Below are 24,509 nucleotides of genomic sequence, written 5' to 3' on the forward strand. Positions count from 1 at the left end.
AATTTTATATATACATGTAAGGTGCAATTCCCCAGGCTGTCAATTAGTGGTATTTAGCAAACTTTGCAAATTACACCATTGCATTGTGAACTCTTCCACACTACCCATGCTAAGAAAAACGTTACTTAACAATCTACTGCAATTTGAAAGTAATCACTTTTGCTTCAAGGTTCTTACAACTTGTATGCAATTGCTCTCACTTCAAATCTTTTATCTGCATTGCTACTTACAACAATTAAGAGAAAGAGAAGGACATTAGCTCAGTAGTGTTACACACACACACACACACACACACACACCATAGATGGGAAAACAGGTAGCCCCATCCTAGAAACAATGTCTCATGGTGTCAATACCTTTGACCAAGCATTGTCTGGTTTCTTAAGTTATTGATAAGATATGTCATTAGGCCATCTTCCCATGGTGCGTGCTGGAGACAATGCATTAATTAAACTATATTTGGAAGCAGGTCAATTAGTTTAGTTGTAACCAAGTCATGGATTAGGTGCACCACCAAGCTATCACCAATGCCGAGGTGGCGCAGTGGTTAGGGTGCAGTACTGCAGGCCACTTCAGCTGACTGTTATCTCCAGTTCAGCGGTTCTAATCACACCGGCTCAAGGTTAACTCAGCCTTCCATCCTTCCGAGGTGGGTGAAATGAGGACCCGGATTGTTGTTGGGGGCGATATGCTGACTCTGTAAACCGCTTAGAGAGGGCTGAAAGCCCTATGAAGCGGTATATAAGTCTAACTGCTATTGCTATTGCTATTGTTTACTCTCTTGTGAAAAGTATAAAGGCTGGCAAAATACACCAAATACCAAGAACTTCAAAGTAGACTTAAAGTCCTGGGAAAGTGCCACTCAGCTCTCAGGTGGCTCCAGAAGGTCTGTCCATTGTCATTTCATGGAGTTACTGATAAACCAAAGGGTTGTAGTCTGGTGTATCTTTGTTTTTCTATGAAATGCTTTTAAAAAAACCACACCATTGCATTTGTCATGATTTGAGCCTATAGTATTGTCTTCCAATCCCAGTTCTGATTGGCTACCAGCTGGGTATCAGTACCAACACAATAGGCCAAAACAAAACTTACTGAACATTACTGAAACTGATACCAAGATGATATGATTCTTAAATTTACAGGGACAGCAACTAGAAGGCTACATTTTCCATCTGAATGGAAACTGGTTTCCGAATGCAGAAAGAAATGCGATGCACATTTAATTGTTTCACTTCCTTTTCACTCTGAAAAAATGTGTCTCTGAGACTGAGATGAAATAGCTTTTGAATTTCTTACCTGTAAGCAGAAAGAGGGATGATTTTTTTCTTTAATTCACTTAATAAGACTACCTTATCTGATGAGTTAGAAACACACTCTTTCACAGTTATAAATTATCATCATTACACTTCCTCGTTCAATTATGCAGATTCTCTGTTTATTCCCTTATTTGTCTATTTAAGGCTTCATCCCAGCTTTAATAGTAGAGGATTGATGTAAGACATTTTGGGAACAAACTCCAGTGAATATTGAGCTGGCTGACTCCCTATCCAGCTATAGCGTGAAGCTGCTGGTTGAATGCAGAAGGACAATCAAATTGGTTCCAGAGCTTAGAAAATAAGGCAGTTTGCGTTTTATTCACCAGATGGTTGCGATTCAAGCTAATGTAATCACAAGAAATGTCCCAGAAGAGCTAGTATGTGTGTTTTGGCATTCTTTCAGTGTCCATAGCAGTGGCATGATGTCCTTGCTACCTTCCAGTTACAGCTGGCATTAAACTGAATAGAAAGGTTTTTGAGCCCCACTCACAATTAACAGAATGGCAAACGTCCAATGGAAAACCGAAGAAAGCATACAAGAGCATCAAAATGCAGAGTAGAAACTTCACAGAAACTCCTTATGTTAAAAACACATAGGAGTATCCTTCATATATATTCAGTAGCAAAAGCATCACAAACACTTGATCTATTGTTTGCTATAAGAGTATTATAAGGCATCTTCAATTTATGACCAGAATTGAGCCTGGAATTTTGGTCATAAGTCAAGGCAGGCATTAAAAGTGCCACCACTGTAACCTGAAATTTTACAGCTGTTTTTATGATGATAGTAAATCAAGTCTTGTTAAGTGAGCCATGTGGTTGTTTAGCGTGACCCGACAAAAGGGCACACGACAAAAGCGCGTCACCGAAACAGCATCGCAAAAACCACGACGTCATCAACGCGCTGACAACAGTGCGCCGACAGAAGCGCAATTTAAATTAAGGTAAGGGTTAGGTTCAGGGTTAGGTTTAGGGTTAGTTTTAGGTTTAGGGTTAGTTTTAGGGTTAGGGTTAGGTTTAGGGTTAGAGTTAGGGTTAGGGTTAGGGTTAGGGTTAGGTTTAGGTTTAGAGAGCGCTTCGGTCGGCGCGCTGTTGTCGGCGCGCTTCTGCGCTCATTCCTCAGCGTGATTTAGAACTCACGGTTTTGTCGCCACAGTTTTGTCAGGCACGCTTTTGTCGAGCGCACATTTGTCGGGGAACCGTTGTTTAGTGAATCACGTCTTTGTTAAGTAAATCCAGCATAGCCATTTTTTTTGCCATTTTTTGCTGGGAAATGCCAAAAGATCATCAAAATCATGGCCGTGTGACCCCAGGATGCTGCAAATTGTTATAAAGTGAGCTGGTTATCAATACTTGAAATGTGGTCACATGATTGGGGGCAGCGCTGTTTTATGATGGTTGGGAGTGCTTAAATCATCCTTTCCATGGCCGTCATAATTTCAAACTTGTCAAGCAACCAGTTCAGTGGTGGGTCTCAAAAATTGTTGGAACCTACTCTGTGGGTGTGGCCTCTGTGGGAGTGGCTTGCCACCCATGTGACTGGATGGGAGTGGCTTGCTGCCCATGTGACCGGATGGGAGTGGCTTGCTGCCCATGTGACCGGATATGAAATTATGAATTAGTACTTAGGTCCAAGTAGCTATTCAGAAGTTAGTGGTTAGAAGCAATCGTAAAGCAAGATATGGAATTAAAACCAGAAATATTTTGTTGGCTATTTGAAAGGGAGTATAATATATATTTAATTTTACACATGTTAGCAGCTGCTGGAATTGTGTTTGCACAACAGTGGAAAAACAGAGATATGTAAATGAATAAATATTACAATGTGCAGGAATAAATAAATTGATAATTAAAATCAGGAAGGCTTTGAATACTTTTCCACGTGGGATTGGTTTTATCAATTGCCAACTAACAGAAACAGAAATTAGAAATCCAAAAGTATGAAAGAAAACACCAATTATGTAAGGAAAGGTCCCTAAAATGTATAAGGAAATATTACTAGATTATTATTAATGCTTAGATAACTGCGGGACATTACACACCCACCAGTAGTGGGTTTCAAAAAATTTTGGAACCTGTTCTGTAGGTGTGTCCTGCTTTCCGGGTCCACTGGTGGAACCTCTTCTAACCGGTTCGGTAGATTTGACGAACCGGTTCTACCAAATAGGTGCGAACTGGTAGGAACCCACCTCTGAACCAGTTGTAAGTGAGGACTACCTGTAATGCCAATTTCACCTTCCTACAGATTTTAATCTGTTGCATCCCATTTCCTACACCTTCTTTTCCCCCAAACTACCCACTTTGTAAAATCTGCCTTGATATGGAGGGCTTGGAGATAACAGTAGTGAGGATTAGTCATTCCAAACATGTTTATTTTACTAAAAGATATATAAAATATACTGTGGTTAATTTTAAGCAGTCTGTTTCTCTTAAGACAGCTTTGTGTGTTTATAATAATCATTAATGTACACAAAGTATGTACTGTGGAAGAAGCATTAACATCAGCCATTGTCAATATGCTTGCATATAATCCCTAATAGCAGCAACACTTATTGCCTTGTTGATTATAGTGTATTATGATGCTGTATAATTTAGAATAGCAATAACAAAGCAGCATGTTAAGGCGTCTTCTTTCACCTAAATTCCATTATAGTAACAAGCCTTTCTCCTATTTTTTTCCCCCTAGCTATCCATTTCCTATGATGTTCAGCAGCTGCAGCAAGGAGGACTTGGAAATCAGCTTGAAGAAGGGCATGGGGATGTGTCTCTTCAACCTTCCAGAGGTTAAGGAATCATTTGGTGGCCCCAAATGTGGGAATGGCTATGTAGAAGAGAGAGAAGAATGTGACTGTGGTGAACCTGAGGTAGGAGTAACACTCTTTGTTTTAAAAGAAAGACAAAGTTAGGAGGAGAGAGGGAAGAAAGGGGAAGAGGAAGAGCAGGAGTAGGAGAAAGGTACAGGAAGAAGGAAGGGGAAGGAGAGGAGGAAGGAGGAAAGAGAAGGGAGGGAGGGAGAAAGGGAAAGGGAAAGAAAAGGAGGACGGAAGGGAGAGAAAAGGAAGGAGAGAGGGTAGGAAGGGAAAGAGGAAGAGCAGGAGTAAAGGAGAGGTAAGGGAAGAAGGAAGGGGAAGGAGAGGAGGAAGGAAGGAAGTAGAGAAAGGAGAGAGGGTGAAAAAGAAAGAGGTAAGGAGAGGAGGATGGAAAGGAGGATGAGAGAGGGTAGAGAGGGGAAGAGGAAGAGCGGGAGTAGGAGAAAGGTACAGGAAGAAGGAAGGGAAAGGAGAGGAGGAAGGAAGAAAGTAGAGAAGGGAGGGAGGGAGAAAGGAAAGGGAAAGGAAAGGAAGATGGAAGGGAGAGAAAAGGAAGGAAAGAGGGTAGGAAGGGTAAGAGGAAGAGTAGGAGTAGGAGAAAGGTACAGGAAGAAGGAAGGGAAAGGAGAGGAGGAAGGAAGAAAGTAGAGAAGGGAGAGAGGGAGAAAAGAAAGAGGTAAGGAGAGGAGGATGGAAGGGAGAGAAAAGGAAGGAAAGAGGGTAGGAAGGGTAAGAGGAAGAGTAGGAGTAGGAGAAAGGTACAGGAAGAAGGAAGGGAAAGGAGAGGAGGAAGGAGGAAAGTAGAGAAGGGAGGGAGGGAGAAAGGAAAGGGAAAGGAAAGGAAGATGGGAGAGAAAAGGAAGGAGAGAGGGTAGGAAGGGAAAGAGGAAGAGCAGGAGCAAAGGAGAGGTAAGGGAAGAAGGAAAGGGAAGGAGAGGAGGAAGGAAGAAAGTAGAGAAGGGAGAGAGGGTGAAAAGAAAGAGGTAAGGAGAGGAGGATGGAAGGGAGAGAAAGAGGAGGAGGGAGGGTAGGAAGGGGAAGATGAAGAGCAGGAGTAGGAGAAAGGTACAGGAAGAAGGAAGGGAAAGGAGAGGAGGAAGGAAGAAAGTAGAGAAGGGAGGGAGAAAAGAAAGGGAAAATAAGGTGGTGTTACAACAGGAGGAAGGGATGGTAAATAAAGCAACCCAAACAGTATATTATAACCTATTAAATGAAATAATAAATGTATAAGAATGATAAATGTTAAAACACCTGTAACAAAAAAAAACACCTGGAGGATGCCAAAAAAAAGAAAAAGACAAAGTTCATTTTGGAATATCCCACCACATTTTCATCTAGTTTCTTCATATTATCCATAGCAATACTCAAATGTCTAAATAAAATTGTCCTACTATTCTTTCTAAGTGCCTGTGGGTGGTCTTTCCCCGACCTAGAGCCCATATCCAAGACCATGATATTCTACAAAGTTAACCTTACCTAAAATGGCATTTTTTTCCAGCGTCAGCAACTCACAGCAAACATGCAGAATTCAACTCCCAGAATTTCCATGGTGGCTGGGGAATTCTGGGAGTTGAAGTCCACACGTATTAAAATTGTTGAAGTGAGAAACATTGACATAAAGAATGGATGATCCATTATGCAGAAGAATGTTCCCTGAGCTATATTATGCAAAGGCTATTTAGTTGCAGGCTTGGAACAGATGGCTCTTTTGCTAATACCCTGTTTTTATTTTCTATGGCTGCACAAAACCATTTCCCCAAATCTTCTGATTTATGACTCTTCTCTTCAGTACAGAGTTGTTAGCACGCTGGATAAGATCCCTCTGTTTAATTTACAACTTAACATCCATTCCCACCCTACTTGGGAGTTGGGGGAATTGTTTAGCAAATCAAAACCAACTATATCAGAAGATGATGGATTTGTTTTGGGGTTTTCCCCCTAATACATAATAAATTGAGAGGCACTGAAATAGCAAGAAATCACTTTAGCTTTCAATATAGTTTATTAAGTTGATTGAAGTCATAAAGATTTCCTGACAGCTCACTCATTTCTTGAAGAAGACATCTCCTGCCTGATGCTTTCAAATTCATGCTAAACTCAGATCTTTCTCGTTTCTTGTCTCCATCTTATTAATACTTTTTAAATAAATAATAATAATATTGTCACAAAACCAAAGTGTGACAAATCTATTACATTAATCGAAGTTACATTATTTCAGTAATTTAACCTAGGATCTACACATTGCTAGAATTCAAATCCTTGAATCCTCTTTGCAGGTTCTTCCAAAACATGCACGCAAAACTAATTTTATTAATCGTTAAGCAATTCTAGGAGGCATGTTTTGCTGATGGAGATCAAATATATTTCAAAAGAACAAAACAAAAAGAAAGGTATCTGGGGAACTTAGTAAGCTATTTCTTCAAAGCTGGGTCACTGTGAGGGGGTGGACTGAAAAGCTGATCAGGAAACCTACAAATCTTGAGTTGGTAAAATTACTTACAGATGAGAAAGGAGGGGAGTGGACCTGACCGATTAAAATTGACTGCTGCCCCAAAGAGATGTAATTGTATATAGGAATATAATGGGGATGGGGAGAGATGCTGCCAAGGGCAGGGGTCTCCAACCTTGGCAACAGAATTCTGGGAATTGAAGTCCACAAGTCTTAAAAGTTGCCAAGGTTGAAGACCCCTGACCTAGGGAACAGACTAATAGGGGCATAACCGGCAGCTGAATAATGGGTGGAGAAAAAGGATGAGAAGGGACCAGAGGTGGGTTCCTACCAGTTCACACCTATTCGGTAGAACCGGTTCGTCAAATCTACCGAACCAGTTAGAAGAGGTTCCACCAGTGGACCCGGAAAGCAGGCCACACCTACAGAAGAGGTTCCAAAATTTTTTGAAACCCACCACTGACACACACACACACACACACACACAGACTCACACAGAGAGAGAAAGAGAAAGAGAAAGAGAAAGAAAGGAAGGAAGGAAGGAAGGAAGGAAGAAAGAAAGAAAGAAAGAAAGAAAGAAAGAAAGAAAGAAAGAAAGAAAGAAAGAAAAAGTAAGAGAGACATGAAAGAAAAAAAGGACAAAGGGACAGAGAAACAAAAGGAAGGAAAGAGAGAGAGACAGAGAGAAAGAAAACACATGGCCGGCAAGCCACTCCCACCAGGTCACATGGCCAGCAAGCCACTCCCACAAAGGAGGCCACACCTACAGAGTAGGTTCGAATTTTTTTTTGAAACCCAGGTCCCTTGGACTGCAAGGTGATCAAACCGGTCAGTTAGATCTCCTAGAGGAGATCAACCCTGACTGCTCTTTAGAAGGCCAGATCTTGAAGAGGAAACTCAAATACTTTGGCCACCAAATGAGAAGGAAGGACTCCCTGGAGAAGAGCCTCATGCTGGGAACGATTGAGGGCAAAAAAGAAGGGGACAACAGAGAATGAGGTGGTTGGATGGAGTCACCGAAGCAGTAGGCATGAGCTTAAATGGATTCCAAGGATGGTGGAAGACAGGAAGACTTGGAAGAATGTTGTCCATGGGGTCGCGATGGGTCGGACATGACTTCGCAACTAACAACAACAACAAATTAAATAGTCAGTGTTAATCTCTTGATTTCAAGTTTTAAAAGGGATAGGAAATATTCAGTTTTTCAGTACTATTTACTTTATTTCACCAATATCTCCTTTGTTGCATAATTCATTCAAGTGTGTTGATTTGAACAACAACACGCCATCTGAAAAGGCTACTGGAATAATCAATCTTTTCCTACACCTATATCCATTGAAAATGTTGAACGTATTTGCTCTTCATTCCAAATAAAAGACTTTTCAAATGTTCTTCTGTTCCTACTCTTTTAAGCATCCGCAACAGGATCAGTTAGCCATATCTAGCAATAGCAATAGCAGTTAGACTTATATACCACTTCATAGGGCTTTCAGCCCCCTCTAAGCAGTTTACAGAGTCAGCATATTGCCCCCAACAACAATCCGGGTCCTCATTTTACCCACCTCGGAAGGATGGAAGGCTGAGTCAACCCTGAGCCGGTGAGATTTGAACAGCCGAACTGCAGAACTGCAGTCAGCTGAAGTAGCCTGCAGTGCTGCATTTAACCACTGCGCCACCTCGGCTCTTTCAATATCTTCTTCTTTCTCTTAAGGTCTGCAAAATATAATAAAAGTAATAACTTCTTTTCCTACTTCTGACCTAGTTTCTATTTTATGTTATGATTTCAGTATCAGAGATTTCTTATTTGTTCAGTCAGATGGAGTTAAAAGTTGAAGCGTAGTTTTATCTATAGCTATTTTGGTGAGGTCCTCAGGGACCTGATGTTCAGGGATCATCAATTTAACTCACTTCCTTCTGACTTTAACCTTGGAAACAAATCCATTTTTTTTCTGAGAGTTCTTATAGGTTTAATCTACAGGCAACAAAATATTTATGGTCTTATGTGTAGGGAGAAGTACCATGATTAAATTGTGCTGCGCAGATCGTTAATGTATTTGTTAGCCAGAAGTGCAGATTATATTTTCAACCTATCCTTCATTAGATTCAGATCTAAGACTTAAAACTATATATCTACAGTAGACAGAATGTACAGCTAAGGCCAAATCATCAGATGAACAGAACTATTCTATTGAAGTAATTTCATATTAGTGATAAATTCATTCTCAAGTCAATTACTATAGGTAAAGGTAAAGGTTCCCCTCACACAAATGTGCTAGTCGTTCCCGATTCTAGGGGGGGGGGTGTTCATCTCCGTTTCAAAGCCAAAGAGCCAGCACTGTCCGAAGACTTCTCCGTGGTCATGTAGCCGGCATGATTAAATGCCAAAGGCGCACGGAACGCTGTTACCTTCCCACCAAAGGTGGTCCCTATTTTTCTACTTGCATTTTTATGTGCTTTCGAACTGGGAGCTGGGACAAGTAACAGGAGCTCACTCCGTTACGCGGCACTAGGGATTCGAACCGCCAAACTGCTGACCTTCTGATTGACAAGCTGAGCATCTTAGCCACTGAGCCACCGCATCCCTTTTTCAATTACTATAGCCACATCCATTATTTAGCTTTCTTTTGAATTAACCCTTCATTAATGTATTAATTGGCAAAAACCTATAATTCAAAACGCCTTTTGCTAACATGATGCTCCATAAGAGCCTTTCGAACTCCAAAACACTTTTCCCCCTTTTGAATACAAAGCACTGCAGAGGAATACCACACAACATGTTAGATTAGACTAAAATGGATTTGGGTAATTTTTGTTTGGTGTGTTGCAAGAATTAATCATTATACACTATGTTATGTTATCCAAATCAATACATTGAACCATAATATGGTTTATTTGAGTAAAATGTGATATATTTTTCAACACAACAATTGGGATTTTTGTTAATTTCAACGTAGGCTTCATTAGCATGTTGAACCGAACCAGTGGTGGGTTTCAAAAATTGTTTGAACGTACTCTGTGGGTGTGGCCTCCTTTGTGGGAGTGGCTTGCCGCCCATGTGCCCGGATATGAAGATGTCGATGACACTTGTCAGAACCACCTTAAATTACCTCACACACAGCACTAGCATGCATAAGAATATGATGTAAACTTGTTTCTTAAAAGGCATCTTTGGTTTGCGTTAAAACAACTTCAACACACGCAATGTTCTGATTGCACTACAAACGCAGTAGTCATCCTTACCTTTCACAGAGGCACTGAGTTTTATAAATATGAGCATATGATGATGTAGAATAATCATATCCAAGGACCAGTGGTGGGTTTCAAAAAATTTCGGAACCTCTTCTGTAGGTGTGGCCTGTTTTCCGGGTCCACTGGTGGAACCTCTTCTAAGCGGTTCGGTAGATTTGACGAACCGGTTCTACCGAATAGGTGCGAACTGGTAGGAACCCACCTCTGAGGAGAACCTAAAGGTTAAAACAGATTACTAACCTAACAATATGTTACCGGGCAAGAAAGGTTAATGTCCTTTAAGAGCCAAGGTGGCGCAGTGGTTAAATGCAGCACTGCAGGCTACTGCTAGATTAGCAGTTCAGCGGTTCAAATCTCACCGGCTCAGGGTTGACTCAGCCTTCCATCCTTCCGAGGTGGGTAAAATGAGGACCCAGATTGTTGGGGGCAATATGCTGACTCTCTGTAAACCGCTTAGAGAGGGCTGAAAGCCCTATGAAGCGGTATATAAGTCTACTGCTATTGCTTTCAAATTGCATTAACAACAGCATCATTTCCAAGACACTTGAACCAATAATATGACTCTTCTCAGTCTAGAGATTATATCACATTTATATACTATGCTACTTCTGATCAATACAAGATAAATTGGAAGCAATTCAGGGAGAGCACAAATAGTGCTAAAGTTCTAGAAGAGAAGATCTACCAGTAGTTCTCACTGAGAGAGAAAAAACTTAGGAAGATACTAATAGTTGTAGCTTCAATTACTTGAAGTTTAATTGTTTAGTTGAAGTGGAATATATACATACATACATGCATGCATGTATCCTTAACTCCTTTAAAAAACAAAAGCATAACAGCTCCATAATAACTGTTTAGAAATATTAAAAGAATTATAGGAAATAAAGTTAGTAGACCAGTTGCCAAAGAACAAGAGTTTGTTGAATAATCTCAGCCTTATAAAGTTTAGTTATTGATGGCTTTATAGAGCTATCGAAGGCTGGGAGAGATATTGCCTTGGTTCATACTTTTAAATGGCTCTTATGAAAGTAGCGAATATTGCAATCTGTTCATAATACGGTGGGATGTGTATAGAAATAACATCTCCATTTATTGGCTTTTATTGATTCTTTGCCCTTTGTATGATTGTGACCCCTTGCCAAATAAGAGTTATTGTTGCAGAAATAGCAGGAACTGCTTGGATAGTCTCAATAACATGTGCTGGTTCATAAAATTAGTGATGCAGTGAATTTCCCACAATAAAGGGATTATACCAACACCATCAAGCATTTCCAATGTTTGTTCATGCTATTATTTCTTAAAAACTTAAATAAAGATACGTTAGGAGTGCTTTTTTATCATTGGATGGAGAACTGAGTGTCATATAGAAACTCAAGGGGATGTACCTAGCATTTGATCCAGTGGTGGGTTTCAAAAATTGTTCGAACCTACTCTGTGGGTGTGGCCTCCATTGTGGGAGTGGCTTGCCGCCCATGTAACTGGATGGGAGTGGCTTGCTGCCCATGTGACCAGATATGAAGATGCCGACGACACTTGTCAGAACCACCTTAAATTACCTCACACACAGCCCTGGCATGCATAAGAATATGATGTAAACTTGTTTTTCAAAAGGCATCTTTGGTTTGCGTTAAAACAACTTCAACACACGCAATGTTCTGATCGCACCACAAACGCAGTAGTCATCCTTACCTTTCACAGAGGCACTGAGTTTTATAAATATGAGCATGATAGTGTAGAATAATCATATCCAAGGACCAGTGGTGGGTTTCAAAAATTTTTGGAACCTCTTCTGTAGGTGTGGCCTGCTTTCCGGGTCCACTGGTGGAACCTCTTCTAACCGGTTTGGTAGATTTGATGAACTGATTCTACCGAATAGGTTCGAACTGGTAGGAACCCACCTCTGATTTGATCCATTGTGAGCTCTAGAGCTGAGAGAGAAAGTTAGCCCAAAGTTAACCATGGCTAAAGATGGACTTGTAACTGGGTCTCTTTGGTAGGATATCATCGGTAGGACATTTAAGGAAAGAAAAAGTCAGATTGGGGTAAGGGCACTCCTGAAATCTGTGGACTTCACAAATACTCCAATACTTAGCCTGAACTTTTTTTAATTCTCCCTTGAGAATCAAGTCATCCTGTATGTTGAGTCTGTCGGTATACAAACTTGATTGTTTGACACAACCCTATAGGATGATTGGGTTTTTTTCCCCCTTCAGGAATGTACGAACCAATGCTGTAATGCGACAACCTGTACTTTAAGGCCAGGAGCAGTGTGTGCACATGGACTTTGCTGTGAAGATTGCAAGGTGAATATTTGATCATTCTTCATTTGGTATGGGCAGGATTTCATAGTAATGTGTTCTGTCCCTGCTTCACGGCTCTTAACAAACAGCAAGACGAATAAACTTAAAAGGAACTTTCTTTATCAGTTCTCGACTCAGACTGGCTTTGAGCCCAAAAATAACATAAATAGAGTCTCTAAGGAGATAACAGAATACTAAACAAAAACTCTTACAACGCAATGCACTTCTCCAGTGTATCCTTGAATCAGGGTTACATGAAACACCAAAGCACTTATCCAAGTGTATCAAGCAATGTTGTATGCACAAAGGAACGTTGACTCCTGCGACTAGGGTGTGGCAGCATCCTTTTATCTCCAAACCTGCCCCTAACAAGCCCCAGCTGCATAATGAATCTTGTATCCCGAAAAGACTCACAGCAGACATCTGCTGAGTCACAACGGTAATGTTTATGTGGGGTTCAGATATTCAAGGGGATGTTTTCAATATAATTCTTTGTGTTCCTGTCTTGTAATGATGCACACACAAAAAAATATTGATAAGAATATGTTTTTTTAAGAAAGAGGCCAGCATATCTTCTCCCATAAGACAGTGCGTATTTTTTTATATCCTTTGCTGCTAGTATTAATAGATGGGAGCCCTGTATGTGTATGCCTACCACGGCAGAGTTCTTTGAGGTTTAAGATGTGTGCTTCTGTGTGATGCAGAACATCAAAGCGCTGTGCTTGCATTTTAATGAGGAATGAAGGTAGGCCTTTGAAAGTGAGCCATAAACAATTCTGCAGTATATCAATGAGAGGCATATAAAGTGCTCTTTCGCCTCTCATGCTGCGTTTAATAGATGCCTGGTACAGAATCTTAGGAAGAGAGAAAGACAACGTTAGCCTGTGGCAATAAAAGCCACAATATAATACGTTTTCTCCTTTGAAACTGCAGCCCCTTCTTTTTTCCCAACAGCTGAGGCCAGCGGGGATTTTATGCAGGGATACCAGCAATTCCTGTGATCTTCCTGAATTCTGTACTGGAAGCAATCCTCATTGCCCAGCCAATGTTTACCTGCATGATGGGCACTCATGCTATGGGATCGACGGGTACTGCTATAACGGGATGTGCCAGACTCATGAACAGCAGTGCATCACCCTCTGGGGACCAGGTGAGCATTGGTTTGTTTTTTTTTTCTCTCTCTCTCTCTAGATCAGTGTTTCTCAACCTTGGCAACTTGAAGATGTCCGGACTTCAACTCCCAGAATTCCCCAGCCAGCATTCGCTGGCTGGGGAATTCTGGGAGTTGAAGTCCAGACATCTTCAAGTTGCCAAGGTTGAGAAACACTGATCTAGATATTTATTCACACAAACAAATTAGCATTGACATTTGGAGGAGGCGTGTAAGGATTTGTTACCTCTCAGAATTCATAACCTCAGAATAAATCTTTCCCGATGCATTTCATCACCAGATGCCAATCCTTTCCTCAAACTGATAGTCAGTGATATATTCCTGTTGATGCAAGTAAGCTGGTGAATGGTGTAATCAAAGAATAGAATTTTATTTTTTATTTTTATGTATTAATTTTTGTTTTAAACACATAAGCACATCAACAGAAACGAACACATGACTTAAAAACAACATAGGAACAATAAGTTCCATCGTATATCATACCACAGTTCCGAATCGGTTTCTTTGCAGTTAGTGTTTTCCCTTCTATACATTTCTATCTTGCGTTCATAATCTCCTTGTTCGTTATCCATTTTTATGTACAATTCTTTATTTATTTATACTTAGCTACTTATGGCCAAATATTATTTACCTATATTGTGCTTTATATTTTTACTGTCATTTATTCTCTTACATACAGTTATAGGTATACATTCACATAGTTATTCTTTTTCTTTGCCATTCTTATATTATTATTATTCCATTTAAAAGGTTGTAAGGTATAGTTTGGAGTGCTTTGTTTATGACACCACCTTGTTTTCTCTTTCTTTTCTCCCTCCCTTCCTTCTCTACTTCCTTCCTTCCTCCTCTCCTTCCCCTTCTTCCTTCCCTTACCTCTCCCCTACTCCTACCCTCTTTCTTCTCCTTCCTACCCTCTCTCCTTCTCTTTCTCTCTCTTCCTCCCTCCCTTCCTTCTCCATCTCTCCCTTCCACCCACCTCTCCTTACCTCTTTCTTCTTCCCCTACCTCTCCTCCACATAATATATGCAAACCTCTTTGCCTTATTAACCTATTAAGCTTAAAGTTTTCTGGGAAGTGGTTGTTACCACATCATTCTTTGACTGTCTCTTGCTTCCAGCTATGTTTGGGGTACCTAGCTTCTAACCAGCATGGAGCTGTGCTTCCAACATATTAAATGACAGCCTCTAGGCTGGAGAAGGCTGGGTGCTTTATCAAAGGCTTTCAGAAACATCAGTTACAGCTCATATGTGTCAACATCTAACATTTGCCAAAATGAGCCAGGATTTTTCTTGCTAGGTCATAGCCCTAGGTCTCACTTCAGACCTATGCGCATAGTTAAACATTACATGGAGATGCCCAGTGACCGTCATTGTCCTTACTTGTACTACGTGAGAAGAGCTGCATCCTTTCCTGAATAAAGGTTAATTTGCTTTGCTTGAAGTTACTTAACTGTAAAATGCAAATACTTGCCTTCATCTTAGAAGTAATTACTATTATGTTTGCTTAAGCACTTAGAGATTTCTGGGATGTGAGCCACTCTGTAAGTGCACCGCATTAACACTGAAAACATAAGTCATGGTTGAAGATGAATTAGGATGAAAGGGTGCCACAAAATGTACTTCCATCAGTCCGAGAAGTGACTTCGACCATTATCAGGCTCGCACTGGTAAAATAAACTGAATCAAGAACAGAGGAAGTGCATTAGAAAACCGCATATCCATCTACTCCAAACTTTTTGTTGTTGTAGTTCTGCACCATCCCTTTCCCAACATTTCAATCGTTTGCCACAGTATGTTTCTTTCTCTGTGTGACCCGACAAATGCACGCCCGAAAACAGCGTGCCGACAAAACCATGGTGATAAAACTGCGACGTCAACAGCGCACCCAGAAAGGCGCGCTGACAAAAGAGTGCCAACAGAAGCGCGATTACGGTTAAGGTAAGGGTTAGGGTAAGGGTTAGGGCTAGGGCTAGGGCTAGGGTTAGGTTCAGGTTCAGGGTTAGGTTTAGGTTTAGGGTTAGGTTTAGGGTTAGATTTAGGGTTAGGTTTAGGGTTAAGTTTAGGGTTACCTTTAGCGTTAAGTTTAGAACACGCTTCTGTCGGCGCGCTGTTGTCGGCGCGCTTCTGCGCTCATTTGTCGCTGCGATTTCGAACTTGTGGTTTTCTCCCCGCGGTTTTGTCGGCGTGCTTTTGTTGAGCGCACATTTGTCGGTGAACCCTTTCTCTGTGGTCATTGCTTTTGACAACAGAGTAGTGTCAAGTGGGACACTTAGACTGCAAAATAATGACTGAGAGTAGCGAGGCCCTAAAAAAGCAAATAGGTGATGAATTAAGAAACTTAATTCAAATAATGTGATGTTACTTGAATTTCAAGAATTCTTCCGAGAGAAGGTGAGAAGAAAGTCTCCAAGTATTAAGTAATTTCTTCTTTTCAATCAACTTCACTCTATAATTTACCTTCAGTTCCTAAAGCATTCACTCAAATGCATTTTTTATCAGTTGCTAATGATGATGGGGAATACTGCTTTGCTGTATCGTATTTTTACTAGAGGACAGGTAAAGCTCAAATTAAGGTTCTGCAGAAATTTGGATCTGGCAAAATTTGGAAGGGCAAAATGTGATTCAGAGCACATGGGGGCCACATACACAGCTCATTTTGGGTTCCATTAAAGCTGCTTTTGCAACAAATGTATGATCCCCAAGAAAATATACATTTGGCATAAGGGATTATAGACAGGTAACAGACCTACCCTTTATACCAGTGTTTCTCAACCTTAGCAACTTGAAGATGTCTGGACTTCAACTCCCAGAATCCCCCAGCAAGCATTCGCTGGCTGGGGAATTCTGGGAGTTGAAGTCCGGACATCTTCAAGTTGCCAAGGTTGAGAAACACTGCTTTATATAATCCAAATTGTAATTTATCCTTCGAATTCAGATCTTTCCACCGGCTTAGTATAAATAAAAGTAAACCAAAAAGTCAGCTACAGCTACCAGAACACTGAGCTAGAATTAATGAGCTAGAAATGCTGTGCTGGCGTTTGCTGAAAAACACATGGAAATCTGGTGGTTTCTTCTTTCAAACTCCCAGCAGTTTTGTTAGCTGTTAAGCAAAAACAGAGGAAGTAGAAAAAAATAACTTGTGAGGAGAAGTCCCATGTAGCAGATTGTTAAATTATCTGAGAAATCTTTTTTTCATCTAGAATAACAGAGTTGGAAGTGATCTTGGAGGTCTTCTACTCCAAGCCCCTCTTCAGGCAAGAAACCCTTTACCATTTCAGACAAACTGTTGTCCAATCCCTTCTTAAAATCTTACAGTGTTGGAACATTCACAACTTCTGGAGGCAAAGTTGCTCCATTGATTGAGTGTTCGAACGGTCAGGAAATTCGTCCTTAGTTCTAGTTTGCTTCTCTCCTTGATTAGTTTCCACCCATTGCTTCTTGTCTTGCATTCAGGTGCTTTGGAGACTAGGTTGACGACCCCTCCCCCTCTTCTCTGTGTGAGCCTATTGGATATTGGAACACTGCTATCAATTAATTATCCAATTAAAGACATACAGTAATTTCAAAATGTCCATTATGCTCCAAAAATTTCTACTACATTTTTACAGTTGTTCTCATGATTTAAAAATGTTTCAAATTGTTGGATACCATAACATTATATCTATTTTTTTTTAAAAAATTAACATTATAATGTATTCCAATAAAATATCATAGTAGAAAGGAAGTTTTATAGGGCTATAAAGAATCCCATGTTAAAGAAATATTTCACAGACTGAATTCAAAGACAAGAATCTGTGTTACATAAGAAAATTTCTACTTTTTTTCTTGCAATCTCTGCCTTTAAATTAGAATGAAACTTTTCAATACTTCACTTCTGTAAAGTTGCACAGCCATAGCTGTGACCTATTTATAGCAATATGATTGATGGTTATGTAGAGTAGAATGCATTTGGATATTATCTACTGCTTTTATTGGCATTTCAAAGAGGCGCTTAGCTATGCAGATAAATCCATTGGTGAGAGAAACATTGATTTTTCCGAGAGAAAAGAAGCCTCAACCTTTAACAAACTGGGACTTTCTCCGACTGCAAAGAAATGAATCCTTGCTTTAAATTCATGAACACAAATGAGGTTTCCTGTAAATGTTTTTAATGGGAATAGTTGTAATGATGATTAAATATTATCACCAATATTGTAATGACTGACACAGATATAAATGGGTGTTGTTTTACTCTGAGAATCAGTTGTCACGATAAAATATAAGAGAACTGTACTGAAAATTCCACAAACACATACTTATTTAGCTATATGTGCACGTGCACAGAGCATGCGTCTGGTGTGCAAAATTTTTGCGTGCCCCGGACCGGCACACGAGACGCACGCTCTGGGCAAGTGCAGAGCTATTTGCACAAAAATAGGTCTGCACATGAGCAAAATGTTTTAAAAAGGGGAAAATTTAAATTTGTGCAACTACAACTGTTCTGCATGTTCGCAGAACCAAAAATCAAGAAGGCGGCCACATAGGAGAACTGGTTTGGGGGCGTGGCAGGCCTAGGTCGCTGCCGATTCCAGAGACCCAGGCCCCCAAATTACTACCAGTTCGGTCGGCTGCTACCCACTGGTGACAACTACAGTGCCCTGCCTGGAACAGACCCTGAAGACACACAGTGTGGCAAACCAAGACCAGAAAGTCCCTTCTCCATGATTTTCTGCAGAATCTGTGTTGTGGCCCGACAGGAGCCGTTGGAGCTGCCGCCAGACTCCGACAGCGAGGGGTCTTATGAGTCGGCCCTGGAGGAGGTGGAGGACCCTGGACAGGGTTCCGACTCCGAGCAGGGCGAGGAGAGACTGGTTGGCCACCAGGTGGCGCCTGAGCCTTGGATCAGTGGGGAGGAGACAAGAATGAGTGATCCAGAAAACACCTGTGAGTTGTTCCGGGACCCACGCCGTCGAAGGGCTACTCGGCGTAAAGAACAACGGTGTAATTACAAGAGGTAATTACACTCAGCTGATGCTCATTAAGATCCTCTCCTGATTATAAAAGAGACTGCTTGTGCCACGCCCTTCTGCAGAAGTCAACATTAAGGATTAACAAGAAACAAACTTGGCAGGCTGGATTGCTGCCAGAGTTTGTTTGCATTGCTGCCAAGTTTTGTAGGACTTTCTGCCAGAGTGCTTATCTCATTGTTTATGTGGCTTGCAGCCAACAAGAGTCTTGACTGATTAAAAGAAACCTTCTCATTTACGTTGGTTTCGGTTTTCGTTCCTGGACGGAGGAGGGGGGTCAGAACAACCTGCCACAGCCAAGTGCTTTTCTTTTGTTATCTAACATACAATTGCAAATGTGAAAAAGTAACCAACCCAGGTAGGGCAATCATTTTTTTTAAAATGGCTAGATTCAATAATTGAGCATGCCTTTACATAATGGTGACAATTTAGGCTAGCCTTGACTAATATGAATCTCACAAGCTTTGACTTCCCTTTTGATGATAAGTAAATAAGTCTTCGTTTCAGTTACAAAAGATCAAGATGATAATGAAGAGTAAAAAGAGTAAAATGCTCAGACTGAGCTTAAATTCAGAGGGTTCACCGACAAATGCGCGCTCGACAAAAGCGCGCCAACAAAACCATGGCGAGAAAACTGTGAGGTTGAAATCGCACCGACGAATGCGCGCAGAAGCACGCCGACAAATGCGCACCGTCGAAAGCGCGCCATTAAAAAAGCAACAAAAACAACGTAACAACCCTAACCCTTACCTTAACCCTAATCGCGCTTTTGTAGGTGCGGTTTTGTCGGTGTTCTTTTGTGGGAGCGCGTTCGACCTCGCGGTTTTCTCGCCGCGGTTTTGTTGGCGCACTTTTGTCGGGCGCGCATTTGACGGGTCACGAATTCAGAGATGATTCTGTCATGTGCAGAATGCATATGGGTAAATATACATATATTAAGCAAAGGCTCCTCATTAGGTCTACACCCTTTTGAAGATAACCAGCAACTGGTCAGCAAATTTTTTAAAAAATGAGTAGTTGATTCATCAGACTTATAAAAAACGGATAACAAGGAAATTTTGCCAGCAGTGTGCACCAGCTGCCAAAAAAGCCAACACAGTTCTAGGCTGCATAAACAGAGGGATTGAATCAAGATCACGTGAAGTGTTAATACCACTTTATGATGCCTTAGTAAGGCCACACTTGGAATACTGCATCCAGTTTTGGTCAACACGATGTAGAAAAAATGTGGAGACTCTAAAAAGAGTGTAGAGAAGAGCAACAAAGATGATTAGGGGACTGGAGACTAAAACATATGAAGAACGGTTGCAGGAACTGGGTATGTCTAATGAAAAGAAGGACTAGGGAAGACATGATAGCAGTGTTCCAATATCTCAGGGGTTGCCACAAAGAAGAGGGAGTCAAACTATTCTCCAAGGCACCTGAGGGTAGAACAAGAAGCAATGGGTGGAAACTAATCAAGGAGAGAAGCAACTTAGAACTGAGGAGAAATTTCCTGACAGTTAGAACAATTAATCAGTGGAATAGCTTGCCTCCAGAAGTTGTGAATGCCCCAACACTGGGAGTCTTTAAGAAGATGTTGGATAGCCATTTGTCTGAAATGGTATAGGGTTTCCTGCCTAGGCAGGGGGTTGGACTAGAAGCCCTCCAAGGTCCCTTCCAACTCTGCTATTGTATTATATAAATTGAGTGCCAGATCACAAAGAAGAACGAGCACAATACAATACTTGTGAATTATTTGAGTTCATTGAAACAAAAGCAGTACATTGGAAGAGGGTGCTGAATTCAATGCTGTCTTTAAATCCATGAAACCAATAGTGGTGATGGTCAAAAAAACGTATTTATTACAGTAGTTGATACAAGACTATACAATAATTGATTGTTGATTTCCCCAGTTGAACCCAGCTAGTTTCTCATCCAAAGTCCATACTGGATCGTCCTGTGATGATCCCTCAGGATGGAAGGATTATTCCTTTAGACATTTCACCAAGAAATGTCAGCAAGTTTTCCTGCTGATCTCCCAGTTTTTAGTCTGTTGCTATTACTTTCTGGATGTCCTCTGGCAAGCAGGCTAGAGACACGACAGTAATATTATTCAAGACTTACATGGTAGCTTTGATTATTTTGTCCTTAGCCCTAAGGCATACAACATCTTAAAGGCTTTTATGGATACTTTCGAGACCCATCATAATTTCTTGGTATAGTTCCCTTCTAAGATCTTCTATGTTGTCATCCAAATTAAGGGGTACTCAGCTGTAGAGTTACTTCATCAGTCATCTGTACCACTCTTCCCTTTTCATTTCTTTTAGTTTAGTAGTTGGATACAGAGGCCTCTTCACCTAATGAGGCAGAGACAATTTTAAACAGTATTTGAAGCTTCTTATCAGATCACTTTATCTAGCTCTCAGCTATTATCAGCATCATAGCAAAGCAGTAGATAAAAATATAATTAATGGAAAGTAGCAAAGTAAAAATTGGTAGAACTGGTTCGTCAAATCTACCGAACCGGTTAGAAGAGGTTCCACCAGTGGACCCGGAAAGCAGGCCACACCTACAGAAGAGGTTCCAAAAAATTTTGAAACCCACCACACACACACACACACACACACACACACACACACACACACACACACAGATTCACACAGAGAGAGAAAGAGAAAGAGAAAGAAAGGAAGAAAGAAAGAAAGAAAAAAAGAAAAAAGAAAGAAAGAAAAAGTGAGAGAGAGATGAAAGAAAAAAGGAAAAAGGGACAGAGAGACAAAAGGAGAGAGAGAGAGAGAGAGAGAGAACACATGGCCGGCAAACCACTCCCACCAGTGACATGGCCGGCAAGCCACTCCCACAAAGGAGGCCACACCCACAGAGTAGGTTCGAAATTTTTTTGAAACCCACCACTGAAATACACGCACGCGCACATACACACACATACTCTTGTACATATACATCAGTAGTGGTTTCCTACCAGTTTGGACTAGTTTGGCCAAACCGGTAGTAGTTTGGCAGCCTGGGTCGCTGGAACCGGGAACAACCCAGGCCTGCCATGCCCTGAACCGGTTCTCCTGGAGATGCCATAGGCTTCACCGTCTTGCTTTTGGCTTCTGTGCATACACAGAACAATTTTTATTGAACTGCGCATGTGTGCGTGGCACAGCCATGAGTGAACCAGCAGTAGTGCCTGCCACAACCTACCCCTGATATATACATCAATATGTACATATTAGTAGATCCAGATGAAGTTTTGGTAAAATATAGTGGCACAGATAGCAAAAATAGCAAGAATTTCAAAAATATTAAAGCTAAAAAAATGTTCAGGAAACTATATTTCTTAGTCCATACTGACCCACAACATCTCTTGTGTCCTGGTGAAGAATGGACAAGTGGAGAAATGGTCTGTTGCATTTAGTGTGAGAACAAGTATGAACAAAGGTTCATTACTGAGCACAATGTGGTTTGTTTGTTTGTTTAATTTGACTTATTTATTTATTATGTATTTATTAATAAAATTTATAGGCCGCCCAATCCCGAAGGACTCCGGGCGGCTTACAAAAAGAAGGAAAAAGGGATAATGAAAAGAAAAGGAACAAATTTAAAATTACCACACATGCATTCGTTCTGATCGGGGCTGGACCTCAACAATGAGGTCAACAGCCCCAGGCTTGCCGGAATAGCCAGGTTTTAACAGCTTTCCTGAAGGCCATGAGAGTGGGTATGGTCCGGATCTCTAGGGGTAGTTCATTCCAAAGGGTCGGAGCAGCCACAGAGAAGGCTCTCCTCCGGGGAGCTGCCAGCCGACATTCTCTGGCTGACGGCGTCTGAAGGAGACCTAATCTGTGGGATCTCGGCCGTAGGGAGGTATGTGGCAGTAGGCGGTCTCACAGGTACGTTGGCCCTAAGACATGTAGGGCTTTAAAGGTAATAACCAACACCTTGAATTGCGTCCGGAGACCAATTGGTAGCCAATTGACTTAGTGTGTTATAGGATCCAAAGTGATTTGTCACTGTAGTCTATTTAGGTATTCAACCATAATTAAGTAAATTTAGAGCGGTGTGTGAAGCTCTGTGAAAATTGTTATTTTATACCAACTTAGAAATGGGTGGTAGGAAATTCCAGTTAAAAAGTGTGACAAATCTTAACTATTGGAGTGTCAAGTTCTGATGGCTGATAGGAAGTAAGATAAGCATTCACTCTGTTTCAGCAAGTTTAAAATCTGCTAGCAATCTTTCACAAATCATTTTCACTTTGCCTCTTCAAGTAGCAAAATAGAGAAAGAGAGAGACAAGGCTTTCTGCTTCAGTTTATCTGCTAGAATTATGATAAATGGGTTTCCTAAAAAAACACATCACAGCTGGTTTCCTTAAGTATCTTTCTGAAGGTTTCTTAGTCTGTGCATTTCTTTTAAACCACTATTTTAGCTTTCCCTAACCTGACATTCTCCAATATGTTAATCAGGAATGGCATTCTGGCTACTAAGAGTTATAGTCCGTTTACATCTGGATGTTGGCAGGCTGGGAAAGGCTGTACAGGGATCATCAATTCTCCTTATTTATATATGAATACAACTTGAACGATAATAACATTGTGGTATTATAAGAAATTAGACATATGGGTTGCAGGGACACAAAGCTAGTAACAAATTATTGTGTTACTGAAACCTAAAAGCCATTTGAAAAAGATGGTGTGAAGACTTGTTTACAAATCCAAGTTCTCTCTTCTGTAAAAAAAAATGCTATTCTCTGTTGTTATTTATTATTTTGATTTATATCCCATCCCATTTCAAAAATCTTTACATCAGTAAGATTCTTTCCCATGAAAACTTAGTTTAGGCGGTTTCAGAAGGCACATACAAAAAAGAATGACATTATAAATGTTACTAAATACCAATTGATTGATTGATCAAATTTATACAGCTACCTATCTTACTGATATTTTATATTTGCTATATATATATATATATATATATATATATATATATATATATATATATATATATATATATATATATATATATATATATGTTTTCTGAGGTTTTCGCGGGTGTTAGTATGTAGGTCTCTAGTTGTTCGGGTTTTCTCCCACGTAGAATTGGAGATGTCTTGGCGACGTTTCGACGAAGTCACATTCGTCATCTTCAGGCTGCTGCTGACTACTTCAGGTTTGGTGTTTCCAGGAGTAGTGTGGGATCTTGGCTGTTTTGTTCCTTATAACTGCTGGTAGGGGATTAAATTTTAACTGCCAGTAGGGGATTAAGTTTTAACTGCCAGTAGGGGATTAAAACTGATTGAATGGGGGCTTGGGTGTGTCTTGATTAGGTGGAAGTGTGTCCTTATTTGGTGGAGGGGTGTTCTGTTCTGATTGTTTGGGGGGTTGTGTTTCCTGTGAGGGTAGGAGGGGTTTTGAAGAGGCTGATTGTGCTTTAGCAGTCTGCCTTCTGGTTCTGGGTCGTGCCTCCTCATCAGTTTGTGTTTTTGGTTGTTTTCTTTGTGGATGTTTTTTGGTAGTGTTCTGTGTGGCTATTGTGAGTGTGGGCCTGGTCTCATTCTTCATGTTTGGGATTCGTTTGTTAATGAGGGCGGGTTTCCAAAGGGCTGGCAGGCGGGAGGTGTCGTCTCGCCTGTTCATGCTATGTGGGTGTTTTTCTATTTCGATTGCTTCCCTGATTATACGGTTGTTGAAGTGTTCGGCCTTGGCGATGGTTCTTGTCTTATTGAAGTCAATTTTATGTCCTGTGGCTTTGAGGTGTTGGACCAGGGAAGAAGTTGGTTCTTCTTTTTTGATTGCATTTTTGTGTTCTTCAATGCGTGCACTTATTCTTCTGTTGGTCTGTCCGATTTATGTGGCGGGGCAAGTAGTGCATGGGATTTCATATACTCCTTGATTTTCTAATTCAATTTTGTCTTTGGGGTTTCTTAGGATGGTGGATATTTTCCGGTCTGTGCAGAATGCTGTCTTGATGTTGTCTTTGCGGAGGATTTTGCTGATTTTGTCTGTGGTGCCTTTTATGTATGGGAGGAGGGCTTTTCCATTTTCTTGTTCTCTGTCCTGGACTTTAGTGGGGGTTTCTTTTTGGATTAGGTTGGTGATCTTATTTCTTTGGAATCCATTGGATGTCAGTACGTTGGTGAGAGTGTGTAGTTCGGTTTTTAGGTGTTGTTCATCAGCTAGGCGTTTTGTTCTGGAGATGAGTGTCTTGGCTACGGAATTGATCTGG

The 24,509-nt window shown here is 40.8% G+C and overlaps 1 protein-coding gene across 1 annotated transcript in view; it reads left to right on the forward strand.

The window, feature by feature from the left end:
- The window catches only part of ADAM12 (ADAM metallopeptidase domain 12), a 159,407-nt gene that overhangs the window by 83,202 nt on the left and 51,696 nt on the right, over positions 1-24,509 (forward strand). The window contains 3 exon segments of the mRNA XM_032224824.1: positions 4,003-4,180; positions 12,038-12,127; positions 13,079-13,274. Coding sequence (XP_032080715.1) covers positions 4,003-4,180; positions 12,038-12,127; positions 13,079-13,274 — 464 coding nt within the window.

Source organism: Thamnophis elegans, chromosome 10 (genome assembly GCF_009769535.1).
Source record: "Thamnophis elegans isolate rThaEle1 chromosome 10, rThaEle1.pri, whole genome shotgun sequence".
In the NCBI taxonomy this organism is placed as follows: domain Eukaryota; kingdom Metazoa; phylum Chordata; class Lepidosauria; order Squamata; family Colubridae; genus Thamnophis; species Thamnophis elegans.